Source organism: Chiloscyllium punctatum, chromosome 41 (assembly GCF_047496795.1).
Source record: "Chiloscyllium punctatum isolate Juve2018m chromosome 41, sChiPun1.3, whole genome shotgun sequence".
Taxonomy (NCBI): Eukaryota; Metazoa; Chordata; class Chondrichthyes; order Orectolobiformes; family Hemiscylliidae; genus Chiloscyllium; species Chiloscyllium punctatum.
The window spans coordinates 17,415,404-17,434,536 of NC_092779.1; the positions used below are offsets into that span (position 1 = coordinate 17,415,404).

At 42.7% G+C, this 19,133-nt stretch overlaps 1 protein-coding gene across 1 annotated transcript in view; it reads left to right on the forward strand.

Moving 5' to 3' along the window:
• Window positions 1–19,133, forward strand: part of LOC140464883 (solute carrier family 22 member 23-like) — a 109,139-nt gene that overhangs the window by 85,689 nt on the left and 4,317 nt on the right. Inside the window, exon 8 of the mRNA XM_072560454.1 lies at window positions 4,554–4,677. Coding sequence (XP_072416555.1) covers window positions 4,554–4,677 — 124 coding nt within the window. The remainder of the gene's footprint in view (window positions 1–4,553; window positions 4,678–19,133) is intronic.

Here is a 19,133-nt window from a genome sequence, read left to right on the forward strand (position 1 = left end):
AGAGAGAGGAGTCCTATAGGGAGGAGCTAGTTGAGTTATACCTCTGGGAATGATTGAAGGCCGACAGTGGAACCCAAGCAGGATAGCAGTGAGTGGATCATAGACAAACCCAGAATAAGGAAAATCAAGAGAGCTGGAGGAACATGGAGAGAAGCCCTAATTAAGATGAGCTATTGTATTAACCGTCAATTCAGAAAGGAAGTAGGAGATCAGCTAACATTGGGATTTATTTTTGGTCCTGTACTGTTTTGAAATGCTTCCTTATTTTAATAATAATAAATCACTGCTCTTCATTTGTGATCAGAATGAACCTTCGATAAGCCTGGATTTGAATCTTTTCTTTATTCTTCCTCATTTTAGTTTTGGAAAGGTGGGAATGAAGTCAAACTTTGTTTTTTCTGTCATAAATTGGTGATGTAATGCTACAGTTTTGAAACGTAAATAGAAGTAATTAATTATTAAATTGCCAATGGAATTGAGCACTTATCTGTTTATTTTTAGATTTGAGAACCGTTCATTGCTGATGTTGACCCCAAACACTTCAGACTCCCAAGGTGTTAAAAGATGTGACAAAGCATTATAATGCATGATTTTCTAATAGATGTGAGTGACCCCCCCCATCAACTCCACAGAGAGTCAGTTGGACCCTCCATGCATTCATGGAGCTGTGGTTTAATTTTCTAATGAAGATGAAGGAGTGATGACTATATTCAAAATGTCCTGTCCCACTAAAACTTTATTACAATTACTTGTTTTCATGTTAAGTTTGCATTCAGAATCCAGTTTAAATTATTATGACTTCCAGGAGCTCTGTCAAATGGTTGTTGAACAGCTTTTGTGAGATATTTTTGTGACTGCAATGGCAAAACTACTGACTTAAGATGAAACCTTACTTGGGAGGCCCTTCCTAGTTCACGGTGGAGGATAAATGAGCATGTCGTGAAATTCTAGAGAGGTCTCCCAATATCGACAGGTAACAAGTGTAGCAGAGAGCTGCATGTAGATGCTCCATTATGATGTCTCTCAGTCAAAACTCCTTTTAAGAGATGTGCTTATGATAACATCACTATCATGGCACCACCAGATGTATAACGATCTCAATCTCTATCTTACCCCTGGTCACTTGAAGCATGACGCACTACTGGCAGTATGCTGCACTGTGTGGATCATCAGCTTAATGCTAGCCCAACCACTCAGGGGCCTATGGAATGTACTTTTTGTGTATAACAGTGAGCAGTAATAAACACCTGTTGGAATCTTCAATATTGCATGATCCACACCCTGTCCCTTACATTGTTTTAGATAATATAAGCACTAGAAGTGCACACTTTAGGTAAATTACCCTACTGGAGGCAACAATTGCATCATACTGCTCTCAATTGAACCTTGCTTAAAAATGTTCGATTCTGGATGATTGGTCAGAACGGGGCTTGATGCAAACATCTAATGGACTGACCCAAAAAAACCTAATCCAGTATGAAGAGAAACCACTTCAACCTCAACCAAGGAGCTACCACCATCAGTGCAACTTCAGGTCACTAAAAGCATTCAGGAATAAGTGGTTAGATTAGACTGGGAGTGTGTGGGGGCGCTGGCTGTGAATAAGTCGTAAAAATTACGTCTGCTCTCTTCCGTGACTTCCATTGAAGAGGAAATCTGTTACTCAACATTATACAGAACCATAAATGCTGGGCAGATTCTAGCTTTGATTCCTGGTCTGTCCTGATTACCAGTGGGGGTGACTGGTCTCTAGTTTGATGCATTCACTTGGTACATTAACACAGGCTCTCAAAGGACCCGGGAAACCAGAGTTAACCACATCCAGTTAAAGGGCCTCTTGTGGCTTCACTTGGTTTAATAAGATGGTGGAAACACCTTATCACGTACATGAAAACGTTGAAGGCGGTAAACATAATTTCTGTTGCCCTGGAAACCGTTCCAACTTCCTGGAATATTTTGAATTTTTTTTTGTTGTACTTCCACAATTTTAATTTTCTCGGTTTGGTTTTTCATCTAAACAGGAAAGGGCGTTTGTTCAGTCTTCTCCAAGTTTTGTTTAGCATTTGCAAACTAATAATTTTCTCTTTTTGTATCCCTCAGCAATAGATCTGTCACTGGGAGAAAATTATTTAATTGGCTATTGAAGCAAAAAAGGGAGTTTGAACTCTGTTTCATTGAGAGATTCAAATTCGGGCTGTGGTGAATGAATGTAAAATTGGGCACCGCACCTAATGCTAATTCTGTAGCTTCCTCGAAGCAATGTCTTTGCTCCATTTTAAGTTGTTCAAATGGAATTATATTCTCCAAAAATTGGATTCGTAATGTTTTCGTTTTCAACAGAGCAGTCAGTTATTTTCACAAACTTTTTTTCAACTTGACTCAACAATAGCCCTCTCACTCTGTCAGAATATCTTGGGTTTAATGCCAGCAATTAGAGCACCCAAACTAGGCTGATCCTTTCAATGCATGATTAAGGGAGTGAGAGAAGCCAACTTTCACATGAGGCGTGAAGCCAAAAGTCCCATCTGTCAAATGTATATTAAAGATCCATGGTAATTATCACTAAAAGGGCAGCAAATCCTGCAGATGTCCTGCCCCCCTCCACTTCTATCCTTAAATTACTGAAATGTATTATTGAGCCATCCATTTTGCTGCTGGTTTCCCCCTCCTACTCCATGATCAAAACTGGCTGCTGCCAATTAAACAGCAAATTTGTTTCAAAAGTATTTGAACTTTGGAAGTGTTTTGGAGTGCCTTGAGGTCAGGGAAGATAAAAGTGCCATTTAAGTGCCCACAACTTGATCTCTGCCATCACTTTCTTGCAACCAGACCCCGTTCTGCCACACCCCCCCCCCCATTTTCTTTTATATTTTCATGGGATGTGCTGGCAAGGCTAGTACTTGTTGTCCATCTGTCCATCCCCTTTCATTGAGTGCCTTGTTCAGCCATTTCAGAGAACAGTCGAGAGTAAACCACATTGTGGATCTGAACAGGTATGGACTCCTTCCTTAAGGGATATTAGTGATCCAGATGATGATTTTGCAACAATCAGTAGTTGATCATCTATATGTTTCTGGGTGCCACGCTACCAGAGGGTGGGGAGGGTTTGGGGAGGGTACATATACGAGTTACCACGATGTTATTGGTTAGAAGGGTATTAACTATGAGGAGAGATTGGACAAACTTGGTTGGTTTTTACTTGAATGTCGAAGGATGTGGGGCAGCCTGATAAGGGTTCTCAAAATTGAGAGGCATAAATAGTTGGAGTCTTTTTTTTCGCCACAGGATAGCGATGTCATTTACTAGTGGGTTAAAGTTAAAAAAGGTAAATTTAAAGGAGATGTGAGAGGCAGGTTTTTTACCCAGAGGGTGGTAAGTGCCTTGAATGTGCTGTCAGAGAAGAGGGAATTGGATACAGTAGCAACATTTAAGAGACATCTTGACCGAAATGTGAATAGGCAGGAAATAAGGGCAAATGGACCATGTAGAGGGAAAAGGTTTATACTTCAGAAAGGCATCATGTGTCAGCACAGACTCATTGGGCTGAAGGGCCTGTTCCTGTTCTTTGTTATCATTACTGAGTCTTTCAATTCCAGATTTCTGTTTCTAATGAATACAATTGAATTTAAATTCCACCAGCTGCGAGTGGTGGTGATTTGAAGCTTTGACCCTGGAGCCTGTGGCAATGGATTACTTAAAGAGAAATTACTTTAACGCACTTTCCATCAACTCCATTCACAGCTTCAGTTTTCTCCTCCATTCCCCCAGTGAGACCTGTTGCTGTTTCGAAGAGATTCTGAATACCTGAATGCTGTGGTTGGGAGTTTTGACTTCAGGAGCAGGTCCTACACAGGATGTAGTGCCAGACTAGTTTTTCCTGAGTTTTATCATGATCAGAGCTCCCGTAATAGTGCCAAATGTGCAACGTTGTTTAGGTTTGGGCTGCATTGTCCTTGACTTCAATGCTCTATAACTCAGCATCAATCAGCTTCCGGTCACTTACAGCTAATTAGCTTCGATTTAATTTTGTTGACATGATTGCATTTTCATATTTCCCATGGATTTGGAGTCTGATTTTGATTCGATTCCCTACAGTATGGAAACAGGTCCAACGAGTCCACACCGACCCTGCCAAGAGTAACCCACCCAGACCCATTCCCCTACATTCACCCCTGACTAATGCACCTAACACTACGGGGAATTTAGCATGGCCAATTCACCTAACCTGCACATTTTTGGATTGTGGGAGTAAAGAGGAGCACCCGAGGAAACCCACGCAGACACTGGGAGAATGTGCAAACTCCACACAGTCAGTTGCCCGAGGCAGGAATTGAACTCTGGTCTCTGGTGCTATGAGGCCGCAGTGCTAACCACTGTGCCACCGTGCCACCTCATTTTTCTTCTGTTGACTTTATCGTTGCTTTGTACGTGTATCTTGAACATTGCCCTATGTACAGAAGTCTCTTCTAATCCAAGTGGATAATGTGAAATGTGTTTTCACTTCCAAGTGGCTTTTGCTTAATAAAACCTATAATTTCTTCTCTCTCTTGTAGATCTGGCCACGTACTTGAGCAATCCATTGTCTATAGTGTTCTCCATTGTCGGCATGTTCGCATCCCATTCAGTAGGAAATCTAAGCATCTTTTTCTGTGCTGAACTCACACCCACTGTGATCAGGTAAGGCTGTGGTAGAACAAACATTGCAATTTAATATTTTATTTGAAGTATGAGTATTCTGATTGTGAATGGAATATACACACAGCTCACTCCATTGTGTTAGAATGTGTGGGGACGGTTTTTGGATTGAGAATAAAAGGGGCAAGACTTTTTTAAAAAATTCTGGATGAAAATTCTTTAATTTCATTATGCTCCTCTTTTTGTTAACTTGCTGCAGATCCAATTTGAAATCCTGCCCAAATTTGAAGAAGTAGTTTCCAATCCTAGCCAGTTGTATAAAAATAAAATTGTACTAGTCACATTGTAGTTGCTCATAGACAGAAATCTACAGTCCAGAATTGTCCCAGTTTTGCATTAAAAGTTTTATTTCATGAAATAATTATTGTGGGAGTGTGAAGAAGACAGATTGGTACACTCTGTGACCTCTTGTAACATTAGGGTCCAAGCCCATATCAGACTAATGTAGGACTGGCTGTAGATTGCTGGCTTTGTTACTCAGCTTTGCTCAGTCATAGAGTTATACAGCACAGAAGTAGACCCTTTTGTTTCAACTCATCCACGTCAATCAGGTATCCCGAACTGAGCTAGTCCCATTTGCCAGCATTTGGCCCAAATCCCTCAACCCTTCCTATTCATATACCCATCCAGATGCCTTTTAAACATTGCAGTTGTACCAGCCTTCATCACTTCCTCTGGCAGCTCATTCCACACATGCATCACCCTATTGTCTAACTGGATATTGTGAAAAGCAGCAAAGATCCTTTATCTCTGCAATCTTTCATCTCTCGGCTCGAAAACTAAACATGTTGGGTGAGATATTGGATTGTTTGCACTGTCCTGTTGAGTGTGCCTCTCTGAATACAATGCTGTGGTAGTGTACAACTCTGCAGGGGGACTCATTGGTGGAGAGGTGGTGGTTCAAAAATCTGGAATAGTGGTGACCATGGAACAATAAAAATCCATCTGGTTCATTAATATCAATTAGGGAAGGAAATCTGCCATCCTTACCAGGTCTGGTCTGTATGTGGCTCCAGACCTGCAGCCATTTGGTGATACTTAACTGTCCTCCTGGGTAATTAAGGATGGGCAATAAATGGAGTGTCACGTTCCATGGCTGAGTAACTGGGGCAGAAAACAAAATCTGCCTGACCCATTAGTCTTGGAGCCTGAAAGTTTTGGGATGAAGCCCTGTTCCAGGAGTTAAATCCACATGGAGTCTACTTCAAGTGGACATGGAAAAAAAACTCTATAGCATGTTTGACTCTTGCTGTTTCTGAGATGTTTTTGACAAAGTGAATTTTGCATTTCCAAAAGTGACTTTCAGAGAAAATGAATGTGAGTTCTTTTTGATTCTCTTTTCAATTCTTTGGTTTTTATTGTTGGCTTCAATGAAAGTATTTGTGGTGTTCTTAAGTTTTAATGTCTTGTTATCACATTTGTGCCTCAACCCATGTTGTCTGTGTTCTTCTGAGCTGCTGCTCCCAACAAAACTGATTTGATTTATTATTGTTACATGTACCTAGGTACAGTGACAAGTTTCTTTTGTGTGCGCAATGCAGACAGATTATACCATACAAAGCGCATTAGGGTAATAGAACTGAACAAGGAATATGATGTTACAGCTGCACAGAAGGAGTGCAACGAATGAGATCAATATTAAATTTAAACATTTCAGAGATGCTGCATAATAAGGTTGGACTTTAAAGCAGAGCAAGATTTATAGTAGATTTATATAGATTTGTAACACGATCTGGATTAAGAGACGTGGCAGGAAATGATCAACAAGTAAAATCTGAAAATATTTTTTACAAATTGGCACAAAATGAAGGAAGAATAAAGAAAGTGTGTGACAGACTGTGAGGTTGACAGATGTAGACAAACCCCAGAGAAATAGTAGTATGAGGGGAACACCGTCTGCTGATCCAAAGAAGCAACGAAATGAACACGCGCCCAGAGATGAATTATTTCTCATACCCTGGACTATATTTGATCTGCCTTCACCCTGTATATTCTAGGTGGGATAGGGAAACACTTTGGATCGGGTGCCCAATCTGTTCGTTTTCTTTCCCACTCATTCTCGAGCTATTCCTAAATAATATGGAGGGGTTGCGGGTACTAGAATTGGCAGACTGTCTGTCATATTTATACAAATAATTAATTATTGCAGGAGATGAAGGCAAAAGGACAGACAGAAAGCCATGCAAGCATGACTCCCTGATTATGACAAATGTACACAGAGAAAGGAAGACAGAGGATGACTGACAGATCTACAGACAATGGAGACACAAGTGAAGCACTTGGCCAGGGTGATTAGCATTTGAGTCAAGCTGACAGACTGGGGTGTGTGAGGAGAGGAAACCTATTGTGTTCACTTGAGAATGGTGGATATCCGCAGTTTAGAGGAGCAAAAAGTCGCCTTTTTGTTTGTAAGCAGAGCTTTGGATGATAAGTCAGTATAAACCTGAAATAGCAGAATGCATTTGGATTATTGAGTCTGTTAATGTTGAGTTTGTACTTGCAATTTCTTAACTTTTGAAGAAAAGCATAATGATTGCATGAAATTGCAAAAATTTAAATCTCTAAGGTAAACCTCACTTGAAACTATCATTATTTTGTGCGCAATTTAGTGTTCAATCAGCAGTGCTGTCATAGGAGTCTGATCTTCAAAATCCATTTCATAGATTCATGCAGTGCAGAGAAGGTCTTGTTGGCCCAATCCAATGTGTTGTAAACAATGATAGGTGCAGGGAGAAATATCCTGGTCTAAATGGCTGCATTTAGAATACTGTGAACAGTTCTGGTCGTCACATTACCAAAAGGATGTGGACTTTGGAGAGGGTGCAGAGAAGGTTTACGAGGATGTTGCCTGGTATGGAAGGTGCTAGCTACGAAGAGAGGTTGAGTAGGTTAGGTTTATTTTCATTACAAAAAAGGAGGTTGAAGGGAGACCTGATTGAGGTTTGTACAATCATGAACGGTATAGACAGGGTGGATAAAGACCAGCTTTTTCCCAGGGTGAAGGATTCAATAACGAGAGGACATGCTTTCAAGGTGAGAGGTGGAAAGTTTAAGGGGGATACATGCGGCAAGTACTTCACACAGAGTGGTGGGCATCTGGAATGTTTTGCCAGCAGAGGTGGTAGAGGCAGGCACGGTAGATTCATTTAAGATGTGTCTGGATAAATGCATGAGTAGGTGGGGATACAGATGCTCAGGAATTGACCGACTGGTTTGGAGAGTACATTTGGATCGGCTCAGGCTTGGAGGGCCGAAGGGCCTGTTCCTGGGCTGTAAATTTTCTTTGTTCTTTGTCATGAGGGAACACGATTTACTGATCCAAAGAAGCAACAAAATAAACAAGTTCCCACAGAAGAATTATTTCTGGGCTGTATTTGACCTGTCTTCACCCTGTATGTTTTAAGTGGGATGGGGGAACACTTTGGACACCCGGTCTGTTCTTTTACCCACCCATTCCCAAGCTGCTGCTAATGAGACAGAGTGGTTGAGGGTGCTAGAATCGGCAGCCTGTCTGCCATATTTCGACCAATAATGAATCTTTAATGACCTGCTTTGGTTCCCATGCTACAATATGGTTGGTACGGGAAGGTGGTCTGGAGCAGGCAGCCTGTTTTGTTTTGCAAAACTTGTTAAAGTGCAAACAGGAGGGAGGGAGGGCTTGGGGTCTGTCATCAAGCTCTCCCTGCCTAGTTCCCCTCGCTGATCTGGGTCTAGGGATCTAATGGTCCACCTTGGCACTAGTTGGAGGTCCAGCACCCAGCTCTTGTCTGATGCCAGAACATTTGGTGCTGCCTTAGCAGCTGTAGATGGTAGGACCACCTCCCTCTTGAGGGGATGTTGGTCCCACTTTGCACCCAGCTGGACTGCACAAGGTGCTTATGGGTGTGGGGTAGGCTTCCTATTGGTCTTTGGCCTATCGGAGAGACGTTCCCCCCCCCCCCCCCCCCCCCACATAAAATTCTGTCCCGTTTCTGTCATTCTCTGCCTTCCATAGATTTTTATTTTCTCCAATAATCGTGAATTTGATTTTACTGGCAAAGCTGAAACAGTCAGTGCAACTCAGCAGCCAATTATCAAGCTCCCCCCCCCCCCCCCCCCCCACCCCCACTACTACATTGGGTGGTATGGTGGCTCAGTGGTTAGCACTGCTGTCTCTCAATGCCAGGGACCTGGGTTTGGTCCCAGCCACTGGCAACTCTGTGTGGCTCTCCCTATGTCTGCAAGGGCTTCCTCCGGGTGCTCCGGTTTCCTCCCACAATTCAAAGATGTGCAGGTTAGGTGAATTGGCCATGCTAAATTGCCTATAGAGTTCAGGATGTGTAGGTTAGGTGCATTAGTTATGGGTAAATGTGGAGTAATAGGTTTGGGGAATGGGTCTGGGTGGGTTACTGTTGGGAGGGTTGGCGTGAACGTGTTGGGCTAAAGGGCCTGTTTCCACACTGTAGGGGGTTCTATGATCTTCTATAACCTTTTGCTAAGATCACCAAGCTGCCCTCACATTAAAATAACCTGTTTATTCCAGTTTAGCTAGGTCCCACCTACCAAATAATGAGTCCAATCTATAAATGTATTATTTATGGATAAAATTATGCATGTTATTTCAAGGACAGCAGTCAATCGATCTTCATGACAAATATCAAACTCTGTTCAAAATGTGTATTCACAGTATTCTGAAGCATTTGTCAAAAATTCTATGCTTCAAATGTGACAGGCTGCTGGATGTTTAATGAAACAGCAGTGATTCTTTCAGTTTTATTTTTAAGATAATCGTCAGATTTATTATTTCACTCCTTCCGATATTCTGTCCATGATCCTCCAAACAGACTTGAGAAAACTTCTATTGAGGTTCGTCACTCTGCTTTTCGCTTCCAAGGACCTTTGATTGAACCCAGTGCAGACTGGTGGGCCCCACATGAAATAAGTTTGTGCCTATTAAACCAGTTCATAGTGGTGATTAGCCTGTGGTGTGGCACTTCCTCAAACCTGGAAATAGAACTCTAGAATCTTCTGAGATAGAATCAAGGAAGCATTACAAACTGAACTTGCACTGCACCATACATAGAAAGCACATTTTATGCTTAAAGTATAAAGTATCAATCTACAAGGGCAGTTTTCCTCTGGATGATTAAAAAAATACAATATTTGTTTTCTTTGATCCTGTCAACCAAGCAGTGCTTTAGTTAGTCACCACTTCTCCTCTATGTTGATTATAGGAGTTGGGAGATGAAAATGTGTTGCTGGAAAAGCGCAGCAGGTCAGGCAGCATCCAAGGAGCAGGAGAATCGACGTTTCGGGCATGAGCCCTTCTTCAGGAATGGTTTATAGGAGTTGGGAGGTTATGTCACAGCTGTACAGGTCATTGGTTAGGCCACTTTTGGAATACTGTGTGCACTTCTGGTCTCCCTGCTATAGGAAGGCTGTTGTGAACTTTGAAAGGGTTCAGAGAAGATTTAAAAGGTTGGAGGGTTTGAGCTCTAGGGAGAGGTTGAATAGGCTGGGTCTATTTTCCCTGGAGAGTTGGAGACTGAGGGGTGACCTTATAGAGATCTTATCTACCCTACCTTGGATAGGGTAGATAAACAAGGTCATTCCCCAGGGTGAGGAAGTCCAAAACTAGATGGCATAGGCTTCAGGTGAGAAGGGAAATATTTAAAAGGGACCTAAGGGGCAATGGTTTCACAGAGGATGGTGCGTGTATGGAATGAGCTGCCAGAGAAACTGAAGGCTGGTAAAATTACAGCATTTAAAATTCCATTCGCAAATCTGTACTCACTGACCTACATGGCTCACTGGCCTGGCAATGCCTGAATTTTTAAAATTCTTGTCCCTTCATTGCTAGAGATTTTATCATCTCTTTGCAGCCTTCCCCCTTTACTTGCTCACTTCCTACAGCTCTCTGATCCTCGAAGATCTGTTATTTTCCAAATCTGACATTTTGTGCATTGCTAATCTGTAATTACTGCATCGTTGGTGCCCATACCTTCAATCAACTGGGGCTTAGCTCTGGAATGACTAGCCTAAATTTCTCCGTCCCTCTGGTTCCTGCTCCTTTTTTAAAAAAGATATTCCTTTAAGACCTACTTAAGTTGTCCTAATTCTTCCTTTTTATATTGTTCATGTCATTTCTTTGGATTGATATTGCTAGTATGTATTGGGCTGTTTGTGTTGAAGGTGCTATATACATGTACACGGTTAATTTAAACTATTTTTTGTACCTGTCCACTAACCTCTTAGTTTCTGTGTTGTGCCTATAAATGTCTGCTCCTCCACAGTACTGATTTTCAACATTTACTAAATATTCTCATTTATCTTTATCAGATCCAAACATATCTCGCTTTCCTACACCTGAGTTACTTTTCCCAATTTTTTTTGCCATCTAGCAGTCTCTTTGTTTTCATTGATTTTAGATTTTATGGCCATTTTTCCCAACAGTTTTTAGTTTTTTTGTGTGTGGTTGTTTACTGTGAAGGCAGTGACTTTGGGTGGTTGCCTTTACTTCATCGCTAAGAGTTGGGCCCCTATCCAGTGACTGCTGGAATTCACACTGCAAGTTGGAGGGAAACAGCTGAGATTTTAATCCTTAAAGTGGAGAATTCATGCAGAATGCAGCCTGACTGATTCCATCAAACTTGGAGCCTGCGCTGAAATGCTTTGTGTCGTTCCTTGTTCACTGTGGGTTCAATAGTGGTTAGTTGGCAGTGTTTGGATTTGACTCTGTGCTGCATGGGGCACAACATGTTCAGCTGGCGTTTTGTTTTGAGTCAGGGGCAAATCTTTTAGTAGCCAGATGAATAAATGGATCTCTTTTTCAGGGTGCGAATACCCTAGCCAGCAACGTTCAGCAGCCCAGCCAAGAGGACGGATGTATTGATGTGATCAGAACTGGGAAAGTTATAAATATACAGTCCTTGAAAAGAAATAGAACAGAAGGTGGGGAAAGGAGGAAAATGCACACAACATGCTCTCAGCTCTAGACACACTACACATATGTGCTCACAGATGCATATATGTACGTGAAGAAACTACTAAAAATACTCAAGTGGGAGAAGGAAAAGTTTAAAGCAGGTGAACAGCCGAATGGTTTGTAGATTTGGGAATTGGAATAGGTATTAGGTCATCTGGCACAAGCGTCTCAAAGATGAGAAAGACAGCATGGGTGCAGACCAACTCAACAGAACCATTTCCTGACACTGTTTCTACTGCAAGAGCAAACCAGCCTTTGTTTATACAGCTGCCCCAAAACGCCCACAGATATACAGCACCGCAGCCCTGGAGAAGGCAGGAGCTCAGGCAGACATTAATGCCAGACTTAGTGAGACAGCTGAAAAGTCGAAGTTCAAAGTGCCTTTCCTTTAAAACATTTTTGCATCACGTGTTCATACTCAGATCAAAGATGGAAACTTTAAATTCCTTGTGCATTCCTTTTGTTTTATTGCAGTTGACAGTGTGTGCGCCAGTCTAACAGTTACTGTTGTCCATCAAATACAGTGACATGTGGTAGACTGCATAGAGATTTACGGTTAAAATCGAGACCACTGTGGGCTACTGTTTGTACAGATAATAATAACCAAATCTAATGCATTCAGTCAGTTTGGTTTTTGCAGTTGGCTGGACAGCTGGGTCACAATCCTGTGTGCCAACAGTATGGGTTCAATTCCCACACCAGCTGAGGTTACCGTGAAAGACTCTTCTTAACCTCTCGCCTTATGTGAGTGAGGTTAAACCACCACAAGTCACCACGTTTCTACTTCTGTCTCTAAATTGAGCAAGCTGCCCTTCCATCTGGTAAGATCTTTCTGCATAATAGCAGGGAGGCCTTGTTGGAGCTGTACAGAACGTTTTTGCCTAATAGCTGGAGTACTATGTGTGGTTCTGCCCACTACACTATAGGGAGGATGTGATTGCACTGGAAGGGGGTGTGGAGAAGATTAACCAGGGTGTTGCCTGGAATGGAGTGGGTCAGCTCTGAATAGAGGCTGGATAGGCTCGGGTTATTGTCTTTGGAGCAGAGAAGGCTGAGGGGGAACCTGACAGGTGTTTAAGATTGAGGGGCATGGGCAGGATGGGTAGAAAGCAGTTGTTCCCCTTTGTCAAAGGGCCAATAACAAGGCGGTGTTTTGTAAAGTCTAACGCAGGCTGTTTGGAGGGGATTTCGAATCCTAGAGATGTGCAGCACGGAAACAGACTCTTCGGTCCAACCCGTCCATGCCGACCAGATATCCCAACCCAATCTAGTCCCACCTGCCAGCCCCCGGCCCATATCCCTCCAAATCCTTCCTATTCATATACCCATCCAAATGCCTCTTAAATGTTGCAATTGTACCAGCCTCCACCACTACTTCTGGCAGCTCATCCCATACACGTACCACCGCCTGTGTGAAAATGTTGCCCCTTAGCTCCCTTTTGTATATCTCCCCTCACACCCTAAACCTATACCCTCTAGTTCTGGACTCCCCGAACCCAGGGAAAAGACTTTGTCTATTTACCCTATCCATGCTCCTCATGATTTTATAAACCTCTAGAAGGTCACCCCTCAGCCTCCGATGCTCCAGGGAAAACAGCCCCAGCCTGTTCAGCGTCTCCCTGTGGCTCAAATCCTTCAACCCTCGCAACATCCTTGTAAATCTTTTCTGAACCCTTTCAAGTTTCACAACATCCTTCTGATAGGAAGGAGACCAGAATTGCACACAATATTCCAACAGTGTCCTAACTAATGTCCTGTACAGCTGCAACATGACTTCCCAACTCCTGTACTCTGACAAATAAAGGAAAACATACCAAACATCGCCTTCACTATCATGTCTACCTGTGAATCCACTTTCAAGGAGCTATGAACCTGCACTCCAAGGTCTCTTTGTTCAGCAACATTCCCTAGGACCTTACCATTAAGTGTATAAGTCCTGCTAAGATTTTCTTTCCCAAAATGCAGCACCTTGCATTTATCTAAATTAAACTCCATCTGCCACTTCTTGGCCCATCGGCCCATCGGCCCATCTGGTCAAGATCCTGTTGTAATCTGAGGTAACCTTCTTCACTGTCCACGACACCTCCAATTTTGGCCTCACCTGCAAACTTACTAACTGTATCTCTTATGCTCACATCCAAATCATTTACATAATCTACAAAAAGTAGTGAACCCAGCACCGATCCTTGTGGCACTCCACTGGTTGCAGGTCTCCAGTCTGAAAAACAACCCTCCACCACCACCCTCTGTCTTCTATCTTTGACCCACTTGAGTATCCAAATGGCTAGTTCTCCCTGTATTCTGTGAGATCTAACCTTGCTAACCAGTGTCCCATGGGGAATCTTGGTGAACACCTTACTGAAGTCCATATAGATCACATCTACTGCTCTGCCCTCATCAATCCTCTTTGTTACTACTACAAAAATCTCAATCATGTTTGTAAGACCGTTCTTGCCTAATACTGTCAAAATTAGCCTTCCTCCAATTTAGAACTTCAACTTTTAGATCTTTTGCCATCACTATTTTAAATCTAAGAGAATTATGGTCACTGGCCCCAAAGTGCTCCCCCACTGACACCTCAGTCACCTGCCTTGCCTTATTTCCCAAGAGTGGATCAAGTTTTGCACCTTCTCTAGTAGGTACATCCACATACTGAATCAGAACATTTTCTTGTACACACTTAACAAATTCCTCTCCATCTAAACCCTTAACACTACGGCAGTTCCAGCTTACATGTGGAAAGTTAAAATCCCCTACCATAAACACCTATAATTCTTACGCATAACTGAGATCTCCTTACAAATTTATTTCTCAATTTCCCTCTGACTATTAGGGGGGTTATAATACAATCCCAATAAGGTGATCATCCCTTTCTTATTTCTCCGTTCATCACAAATAACTTCCCTAGATGTATTTCTGGGAATATCCTCCCTTAATACAGATGTAATGCTATTCCTTATTAAAAACACCACTCCCCCTCTTTTGCCTCCCTTTCTGTCCTTGCAGCATTTGTATCCTGGAACATTAAGCTACCAGTCCTGCCCATCCCTGAGCCATGTTTTTGTAGTTACCATGATAACCTAGTCTCCTGTTCCTAACCATGCCTGAATTCATCTGCCTTCCCTGTTAGGCCTCTCGCATTGAAATAAATGCAGTTTAATTTATCAGTCCTACCTTGTTCTCTGCTTTGTCCCTGCCTGCCCTGACTGTTTGACTCACTTTTTTATCAACTGTTTCAGTCTCTGATTGATCTCTTTCCTCACTATCTCCCTGAGTCCCATCCCACTACTTTAATAGTTTAAATCCTCCCAAGCAGCTCTCGTAAATCTCCCTGCCAGTATGTTAGTCCCCTTCCAATTCAGGTGCAATCTGTCCTCCTTGTACTTGTACTCCAGAAGAGATTCCGATGATCCAAAAATGTGAATACTTCTCCCATACACCAGCTCCTCAGCCATGCATTCATCTGCTCTATCCCCCTATTCCTAAGCTCACTAGCTCACAGCAAGGGGAGTAATACAGATATTACTACTCTCGAGGACCTCCTTTTTAAATGTTTGCCTAACACTCTATATTCCCCCTTGAGAATCTCATCCTTTTCCCTTCCAACGTCATTGGTTCCCCTGTGAACAGTGACCTCTGGCTGGCCTCTCTCTCCCTGTTGAGAATACTCTGCACCCTCTCAGAAACATCCTTGATCCTGCCACTAGGGGGGTAACACCCCATTCTGACTTTTCGCTGCTGGCCACAGACTGTGTCGCAGACTAGAGTCCCCAAACACAATCGATCTTTTGAACCCGATGCACCCCTCATTGCATTAGAGTCAGTCTCGTTACCAGAAACTTAGCTATTCATGCTACATTCTCCTGAGAATCCATCACCCCCCCCTACATTTTCCAAAACTGCATACTTGTTTGAAATGGGGATAGCCACAGAAGACTCCTGCACTACCTACCTAACTCTCATCTTTCCTGGAGTGAACCCATCTCTGTGGCTGTATCTGTGACTTTTCCCCCTTTGTATAACTGCCATCCATCACCCCCCCATACTCTTGTAAATTCCTCATTGCCTCTAACTGTCGCTCCAACCCATCCATTTGATCTGATAGGATTCACAACCAAAGGCATTTATTGCAGGTGTAATCCTCCGTAACCCATAAACTCTCCCTAAACTTCCACATCCGGCAAAAAGAGCAATCACTCTACTAAAGGCCATTTTTGCTTCTTCCAATCTACAGACCCAGAAAGTAGCATTGTCTTACTCCTCTACAAAATACTGCTCCAGACTAACTTAATACTTATGGCTTATATTTCTAAGTTTAATCAAGAGACATATCTCAATAAACATATAATCAAGAAAGTACTTACTACTGCAGACTTACTGTAAGGCCACACTTAAAACCATTCACTTATCTGTTTCTGTGCTGTGACCTCTCCCAAACAGGTTCCACCAAGATCAGTTGTGCATTTCACTGTTTGTTAATTTTCCCAGATGCACTCCGATGTCCAATGATACATGAATTAAACAGCAAAGGCAGTCACTGCTATGTTAGTTAGCAGTGTGGGTCTCTCTCTCTCTCTCTCTCCCCCCCCTGCACTGACCTCACCATGTGCTGCCTTTGTCTGTTCCTTCTCCTTTTGAAAGTTCCATTGTTTTGACCTTGTTTTGGAACTTTGGAGAAAAGCAAATGCAATGGCGTCTAAAACAGTCATTGCTGCTCCTGGAATGTGAGGAAATCACCTCCAGCATTTAAATGCCTCCAAGGAGCAGCCTGTTAGCGCCAGGAATTTTACCCGTTCTCCATCTGGATTTGAGGAGGGTGATGGGGGATGGGTCTGGAATGGAACTGCCTCAGTGGGTAACCTTAAAGTACTCAGATGAGCACTTGAAATGCCGTAACATGTGTCGCGTGCAGGAAAGTGGGACGTGTGCAGATTTAGTGTAGTTTTGGGAGTACAGACTAGATGGGCCAAAGGCCCCTTCTATACTGTTTGAATCTATGAAAAGGCAGCTTCAAACATCTTAGGACTTTATTGAAATTGTTTGCATCGTTGTTATTGTTGAGTTTCACTGGGCTTTATGCCTTTAGGAAAGGCTGGAAGCTGAGGGAAAGTATCTGTCAAATCTCAGATTGTCTCTGGGATGTGTATTCAAGGTTCCTGCTCAAAATGTGGTTTTAGTGCTGGGCTCATGGAACCTAATTTTCTCTGAAGAGGAGAATGACATACTGGTTTATTATCAGTCTGTTCAGTTCTATCATAAATGTACTGAATGATGATGTTGAGGAGTGTTGGTTCTGGGTATTTGTGTTGAATTAACAGGGTTCCTCCTTGCTGTGTTGATTACACTCTGTAACTGTGCTGATTACCTCATCAGTGTGTTCTACATACCCTCCAGCTTCTCCCTTGAAGATGGAATTGACAGTATTGGAGGTGCTATTCAGCTGGAAATGTATTAAAGTTTCAAAGCAGCAGAAAAAAAACTGGGGCTGGTTAGAATATGTACAGTCAGTTCTTCTATAACATGGTAGTTTCACTCTTGTAACTCCATTTTATAAGAAAATCATGTAATAGCAGTACCATTTAAACTAATGGGGCCGGAATCACCTTATAACGAGTACACACTTTAGAAATGGTATCCCCAATTCATCAATCGTGTTATAGCAAATTTGCATTAATGAAACACTTGTAACAGCAGAATGACCTGTAGGAGTATAACCTGTGCCAACCACCCTACCAAAGGAAAATGCTCCTTTCTGTCTTTAGTCAATTCTGGGCAGGAGGGATTAGTTTAAGGCCACTTCTGGTAAAAGGAAAATCACCACAGTCCTAGAGGACCTTAGGGCTGGGGTGTGTGTGTGTGTGTGTGTGTGTGTGTGTGTGTGTGTACGTGTACACATACGAGGTTACTGGTAAATTTTAAGCAGAGGGTCACTGTCCCTCCAGCAAGATGAGAGGTTGAGAAGGAGAGTCCTTCATAGTAATCTCCGCTGGTGATGGGAATTGAACCCAAACTGTTGGTGTCACTCTGCATCACAGATTGTTGTTTGCTGAGTGGTCAGTTTTTTTTTAAAAGCTTGTTTTCAGCATTTTGAATTTTCTAGGATGTAGTGTACAGTGTTTTCAGTGGTGTACAATGGTAAATAATCCTGTGTAGATGAAACCAGACAGCTGACTGAGTCCCAAATAAGCATTAAGTCAGTAAACCCATAGCTACCCACGGGTATTTGATCTTACACCCATGAAGGGTGTGTTGATGTAGTGTGAGCTACTTGGAGTAGACTAATCTGTACTGATATGCCTTATCCAATTTTGTTGTTGATGCTTTTTGAAGGAGCCTGACATATTATCAAAAGGTCCAGTATATAGTTCTATTTCAGTAGTAATGTGGTTTGTTCCATACAAATCTGCCAGCATTAGGGGCAGTGAGACAGCTCTGCTTTTCACTGCCCTTGCACTGTGACTCATTTATGACATCCTGACAACTGAGCTGATGGTTTATGCTACAATCATTCGCTCTCACTGTCTTGTGATTTCTCTCCTCACGTGAAACTGTAGTCAGCAATTCCAGTGGTATCCCAGCTCCACTTCAGATTTATTTTAGTGTCCCCTTTCTCTGTGTTTTTTGTTTAAATACACGCAATCAAGGCAGCTATTGTGTGCAGTTTTTTGGAAAGTAGCACTTCAGGCAAACCAGTTATCTTATACAGGAACTGTATCTTATCTTCAGTGTATATGGTAGGGGCTGTCCAATGCTTCCAGTCACACAGCATGGGAACATACCCTTTGGTCCAACCAACCAAAATAAACTAGTCCCACCTGTCTCTGCTTGGCCCACGTCCGTCCGAATGTTTCCTATTTGTGAACTTGAGCGCCTGATCAAACTGTTTCCCTTTCCCTCCTCTCCTCTCACAACCTTGGTGTCCTGTCTTTCTGATAGAGTGCACAAAGATCGTGGTGGTGAGGCATGTAAATAGATTAGATTCCCTACAGGATGGAAACAGGCCCTTCAGCCCAACAAGTCCACACCAACCCTTTGAAAAGTAACCCACCCAGACCCATTCCCCTACCCTATATCTCCCTCTGACTAATGCACTTAACACTATGGGCAATTTAACATGGCCAGTTAACCTGACCTGCGCTTCTTTTGGATTGTGGGAGGAAACCGGAGCACCCGGAGGAAACATGGGAGAATGTGCAAACTCCACACAGACAGTCGCCAGTGGCAGGAATCAAACCCAGGTCCCTGGCGCTGTGAGGCAGCGGTGCTAACCACTGTGCCACCGTACCACCCAAATAGCTGACTTCATATCCTGCCAGGATAGGCCTATACTAAATAAGGCAAATCTGTTAACTTCGTAGGAACATGAGGTCATTTCGCCCCCGCAAGCCTATTCCATCACTCGCTGTCATCGTGACTGATAGTCAGTCTAAAGCTATGATCCTGACCTTGCCAAATACCTCTTAACACCTTCTTT